This window comes from Bison bison, unplaced genomic scaffold (assembly GCF_000754665.1).
Source record: "Bison bison bison isolate TAMUID 2011002044 unplaced genomic scaffold, Bison_UMD1.0 scf7180017864499, whole genome shotgun sequence".
Lineage (NCBI taxonomy): Eukaryota > Metazoa > Chordata > Mammalia > Artiodactyla > Bovidae > Bison > Bison bison.
Genome location: NW_011495058.1, coordinates 10158908 through 10165630, shown reverse-complemented (window position 1 = coordinate 10165630; position 6723 = coordinate 10158908). Strand labels below are relative to the sequence as shown.

Below are 6723 nucleotides of genomic sequence, written 5' to 3'. Positions count from 1 at the left end.
AAATAAAACATATATATAAATATATATAGTATATATATGAAGGAATATATATACTATATATATATATTAAATATATGTATATAAAGGAAATGGTAACCCACTCGAGTAGTCTTGCCTGGGAAATCCCATGGATGGAGGAGCCTGGTAGGCTAAGGTCCTTGGGATCGCGTACAGTTGGACACAACTAAGCGACTAACACACATATACACACACATATATGAATCACTTTGCTATACACCAGAAATTAATACAACACTGTAAATCAAATATACTTTTATAAAGAAAAAATAAATAAAATTAAATAAAGCTAGATTATATCCTTCAATAAGGGAGCAAGCAGACTAAAATATAAATCCTTGCTTTACCCTTGCTCTTAACATGGTGACGTAAGACTCACAGCCACTGAGTCAATGGAAATGCTTCGACTCATTTCCATCATTTTACCCCATCAAATACACTGGGGTTCACCTGCTATAGCCATGTTGCCACTTAGATCCAGAAAAAAAAGATAGAAACCCTTTTCTGCCTCCTCCCCAGATTAAAAGAAAACAATATACATCAAGACAAATCCCCCGAAGTGCACCCCCATAATGTCTCTGGGGGTTACTTCCTTCACAGTCCCCTGGCACACTGGTGGACTTGACCCAGCCAGTAAGTTAGAAAAGGTGCTAGCGGGGGGATGCCTTTCCTTTCCATTCCAACAGCCCGGGAGCCTGAACACAGGCTAGCCAAGCTGGGGCAAGGATGGGGCTGCTATCAGCTGATTGTCACTGCAGCAGCCACAGCTGGAGACATTTCAGGTTTGACAAGTGCCTTCTCACCCTCTCCCCTAACTCTTGATTTTGCTCATCAATCTCTCTCACTCAACAGCACCAGCCAAAGTTAACCCTCTTAGAAGGACTTAGGCACCTCTTCTGGCATCTGTATTTTTTTAAAGTGCTTTGATTCTTTTTCATCCCCCCACTGTGAAGGACCCTTATGTAAGCCAGCAAACTGCAAATAAAAAAAACACTGTCAAAGAAAGAACATCTTTGAACCCCATCTTTACTTCAGAACTAGTCTTCTTGTTACATTTTCTCTACTTCAGTGGCCTTGGCTGCTACATGGAGATGTCCTTAGCTAAGCACACACAGCTTCTGGGTGACCATATTCTTTATTGGAGATGGAATTGAGAGGATGCTCTTGAGGGGTCCAGGTGACAGAAACTTCAGTAAGGTTCTTATCACTCTAAAACACTCTCACTTTAAAACTGATGAAGCTAAAAACAGAACAAGCTGTTAGAAGTACAAAGGCACAGAACAACTTGGACGTGAAAACTGCTCCAGTTTGGTGCCAGGGCCACGGTGGATGCTGGGTAAGATTACTTGGCTCTAAAACCACTACCCTGATGGCATCTGTGTATCCACAGATATTACTGGTCCATGCACTGATAAACATGCAATTCCCTTTCCTCAAAGGAGTTGCTGCTGCTGCTGCTAAGTCGCTTCAGTTGTGTCTGACTCCGGGCGACCCCACAGACGGCAGCCCACAAGGCTCCCCCGTCCCTGGGATTCTTCAGGCAAGAGTACTGGAGTGGGCTGCCATTGCCTTCTCCCCTCAAAGGAGCTACTAAATCACATTTCAAGCCCTAATAGCTTACCAAATTCAAATCTCCTACAAACAACAGGAGAATGAAAACAATAGCAAATGGCATTGCACTGATCCATGAACACCCTCTAGAGAGAGACGAGACATTATGGCGTACCACTGCACTACTTTTAAGTTTTTATTTTCTGAACTCCCTGTTTTTAGTACATGATTTCTGTTATTGATAGGATGCAATTGTAACTGGGATGTTGGACATAGAGTTGTTATTTGTGTACTCAGGAATTACAATGTTATGTTTGCACCCCTTGCAAAATGTTAAAATTATTTCTGACTGTGAGAATACCAGGAGGAAATGGTATTGGCATGATTTCTGGGGACATTCACTCTTAACAAAGAGATGGCTTTGATGACATGAGGAACAACTAAGTCAAGATTATCCTTGAGGCAAAGGACAACCAAGCTGGGACAGGTGTAGGTATAACATCGAGGGTAGCTATAAATGGGTACACACACCCAGGTGTCTTTGAAACTAGGGGGAACACAGGTGGTTTCCTTTGCCAAGTCATGTAAATGGATCCATTTATACCTACTAAAGGTCAAAAGACCTAATATTCACCTCTTTGAATTTTATTTTCCTATTCTCTACTAAGAAGCAATATGAAAAAATAATAAAAGGTGCAAATATGTATTAATATACACCAGGGATTCCCTGGTGGCTCAGAGAGTAAAGAATTTGCCTGCAATGCAAATTCTGACCTGGGTTTGATCCCTAGGTCAGGAAGATCCCCTGGAGAAAGAAACTGCACCCCACTCCAGTATTCTTGCCTGGAGAATTCTATGGACAGAGGAGCCTGGTAGGCTACAGTCCATGGAGTTGCAGAGTCAGACACAACTGAGTAACTAACATTTAACACTTCTGTATTAATATATATTGATATCACCAAGGTGCTGATAAAGTAACAAAAAAGTGGAAGTGTGACCACCATCAGGGGTTGGTTACATTCATCTGATAAAATATTCTGGTCAAACTTTGATTTTTTTGTAAAAGACAATATTATGACATGAAAAAAAAATGCTCAATAAGATTAAACAGAAAAGTCAGGAATATGCAACAATACAATCTGAATTTTGTGCTGCAAAATTTGACATATACTTAGAAAAAATTAAAATAAAATAAACCTCTGGTGGCTCAAATGGTAAAGAATTCACCTGCAATGAGGGAGACCTGGGTTCGATCCCTGGGTTGGGAAGATCCCCTGGAGTGGGGCATGGCAACCCACTCCAGTATTCTTGCCTGGAGGATCCTATGGACAGAGGAGCCTGGCAAGGTTACAATCCATGGAGTTGCACAGAGTCAGACACGACTGAGCAACTAAACACACACAGCACATAAACCTAAATGCACCAGTGGCTATGTCAGAGCACTATGATTTAAGAGCTTATTAAAATTCTTCACTTTACACTTTTTAGTATTTTCCAACTTTCTATAGTAATGATGCACAGCTCCTAATAATGGAAAGAAGGAGTCTTTTCAAATACTGTACATCTGTCACTTGAGAATCCTTCAGATACATCAGGTAATTAAAGCAAACCTGAATAACAACTAAATTTCACCATTGGCTCTCACATCTGCCACCTTCTCCAGAGCTGAGCCCTGAGAGTCCCTCTGCCATGGAGCGTCCATGGACATCCCAGCTCTGTTCCAGGCGCTCACCTGGGAAGGTGTGGTCACACTGATTTCAGGAACAAAGTTGTCCTCGAAGAAACTGATGATGTTCTCCTGCTGTAGCTCCTTCGTTGGGGTGACTTTAGGAAGAGGTGGGACAGGAGGCCCTTTCCTTGTCTAAGAAACATCACACACAAACAAACAGGGTTTAATTCAGTGGGAGATGGCATGGGAGACATGCAGAAATGTCTTGGGAACAGAGCCAGGGGATGAGATTGATCCCTGATTCAAATTCTGGTCTGCACTGAGAAATCAGCCCACTTGATTTAGGCAAAGAATGCCTGCTTGTAGCTGGTGTGACAAGTAATGGTCCAATGAGGAAAATTCAGGCCACAAGACTCCATCCATCTTAACACAAGCGCTATATCACAGCACTGCGGGGCCACGTACCTGTGCCTCTCAAGTTAAAATAAGGCCATGCGTGCGTGCGTGCGGGTTAAGTCGCTCCAGTCGTGTTCGACTGTGTGACCCTATGGACTGTAGCCAGCCAGCCTCCTCTGTCTATGGGGATTCTTCAGGCAAGAATACTGAAGTGGGTTGCCATGCCCTCCTCCAGGGGATCTTCCCGACCGAGGGATTTAACCCACATCTCTTACATCTCCTATATTTGCAGGCAGGTTCTTAACCACTAGTACCACCTAGGAAGCCCAAATTAATGCCATACCTTCTCCAAAGTCAACAGCAAATGATTTCTCACTTCAGCAGCACATTAGAATTCTAGAACTAAAATCTAACAAGATTTCACTAGTCAGTGAGACCACTGTGGGCAGCATACACCTCACTCTGCACTCCAGTATTTTGGAAAGGCAGCTCAGCAGTAAAGAATCTGCCTGCCAATAAAATCAAGTAAAGATTCAGTCTCCAGTGCAGGAGACTCAGGTTTGATCCCTGGGTCAGGAAGATCCCCCAGAGAAGGGAATGGCAACCCATTCTAGTATTCTCGTCTGGGAAATCCCACGGACAGTGGAGGCTGGCTGGCTACAGTCCATGGGGTCACACAAGAATCAGACATGACTTCGCGAATAAACAACAAATACGCACTTTAGAGCTCTATCCATTATTCACATTTTTTCGAAACAATCTTTAGTTTCAACCATACACAAGAAAGCTTGAGCTGGATTAGACAGTTTAAGTTTCCCCATTGGAATTTCATTTTCTCCAAAAGAAGGGATAATGAGGGTGGCTGTTTTTCTCTACATTTGCCTTTGCTTGGCCCTTTCTGTCTCTTTCAATCACTTGTTCCATCCTTTTTGCTGAGTGCGTGCACAATATGCCATGGGTGATACAAAAAAAAAAAAGTGAACTGACATAAACATCATGGCCGTTCTTGCTCCAGGTGTTACCTAAAGACTAACAGGAGGGAGGCCACGTGGAGAAGGCAGGATTCAACAGAGCCTTAAAAGTGCAAGATGCTGAGAAGACGAGATCATGCGAGCCTCAGGAAGTTGAGATCATGGAAAGAGATGTCTCAACCCACTGAAGCAGAGGGTATGTGAGGAAACATAAAAGTCTGAGTAAAAAAAGGGAAGTTTATTCCTTAGTGATGATCCCAATGGCCAAGGCTCACACTGAAAACTCTTGTCAATGACTGCGCCCCATGGGCTTATCCCAGGTGGGGTCAGCTCAGCCTGGGTTCTTCCGGTCCACCTCATACACGTGATGTCTTCCTACCTGTGAGGGTGACCGAGGTCGGACTGGTGCAGGAGATGCAGGTGCCAACGTGTGATTGGGACTTGCGGTCGGGCTCGGGATGGGTGAAGCCTCCTCAGGTGGCGAAGGCGTCTTTGCAATACGGAGAGGACCCGAGTCGCTGAATGAACACAGAGGGTAAGCAAGGCGCTCTCTACAGAGTGGTCCTTATTTCTCAGGGGCCTTCCTTCTCACAGAACTCTCAGGCATGACAGGCACTATTGGTTACCTATTCCCTCTTCCTGTTTATCCTGGTTATTAGTAACGGTGATGCAATAACTGGTGCCATTCATTGTCCCTGTCTGCAAGATCCCATTCCTATGTTACCTCCACCGATCACAAGACCCAGTGCATTATTGTCTCCACTTTACACTTAAGTAAAGTGGGGCACAGAGAGGATAAAAAAATCCCTAATGTCACTGGAAATTTTCGTGGATCCAAATTCAGGCCTTAGTAATTTGAACTCCTATTCTTTCCACTGAGCCAAATAGCTCTGCAAGAATCTTCCAAACATAAGCTGAATTAATTGAACTAATTTCACTTTTGATTTATAAGAGAAACTTGCTATGGCATAATCTATAGCAAAACCTACCCTGCCCCACCAAGTGATAAATTGGCTATTAAAAGGCATCCCCAGGACAATGTTCATTAAGATTTGGTAGGCGTGCTTTCTGATAATATTTAGAAATTAATTCATTGTCTCGCTTTCTACACCTTACAGCACAATAACTCAATTCAGACATGTGCAAACGAATTATGTGACGGATGAGAGTGTGTAATGTTTACTGACAGCCCATCATGCTCCTGGCCCCAGGCCAGATGCTCGTGATCAGCCCAAATGCAATGGTTAATCCACCACTGGGGACACATCCTACTCTCTAAGAATTTCTAAACTCTACAGATTGAAGGAACAAGTCTGTACCCCCAAATAAATGAGCACGTACACAGCAGGAGGGTCTACAGATTCAACAGGCCAAGGGAATGGGTCCCGTGGACAGGACACGGACACACACATGATTGGAACCTTGCCAATCATGGTCTCCCCTGGGAAGCACGGCCACCAATCTATGCCTAATGGAGGCCCCTCTGAGCTCACTCACCACCTCGTTCTGCAGAGGAATGTTGAAAAAAATGAAGAACATTTGTTAAGCAGTCGTGGCCCCATTTTCTCTTCATTGTATCTGATTCAGCAGCAATGAAATTTCCAGATACCTTTTTCCCCCCTCAAAACCTTAAACTTTTTATTTTGTATTGGGATATAGCAGATAATGGGCTTCCCTTGTGGCTCAGTTGGTAAAAAATCTGCCTGCAATGCGGGAGACCTGGGTTCGTTCCCTGGTTTGGGAAGATCCCCTGGAGAAGGGAAAGGTTCCCACTCCAGTATTCTGGCCTGGAGAATTCCATGGACTGAATAGTTCATGGAGTCACAAAGAGTCAGACACAACTGAGCGACTTTCACTTTCACAGCAGATAACGCTGTGGTAGTTTCAGGTGAACTGCGATGCAGCTCAGCCTTACATATACATGCATCCATTGTCCCTTCATCTCTGTATAAGGGAGCCACCTTTCCCCATATACTTCCTTCCTAAATCACCCAAATGTCATTGTGATATTCTTATTACATTTCGTTCAGTTTGGACACAATAGTTCTGTCCCTTTCCTGTCTTCTTTTAGGCCATGTTCTAAGACAATATACTTAATGCTCACTTAGTATAGCAGCC

At 43.6% G+C, this 6723-nt stretch overlaps 1 protein-coding gene across 1 annotated transcript in view; it reads right to left on the bottom strand.

Moving 5' to 3' along the window:
• The window catches only part of AMPH (amphiphysin), a 218625-nt gene that overhangs the window by 62173 nt on the left and 149729 nt on the right, over positions 1 to 6723 (bottom strand). The window contains exons 11-12 of the mRNA XM_010829124.1: positions 4985 to 5123; positions 3302 to 3430 (exon numbers count right to left, since the gene is read on the bottom strand). Coding sequence (XP_010827426.1) covers positions 3302 to 3430; positions 4985 to 5123 — 268 coding nt within the window. The remainder of the gene's footprint in view (positions 1 to 3301; positions 3431 to 4984; positions 5124 to 6723) is intronic.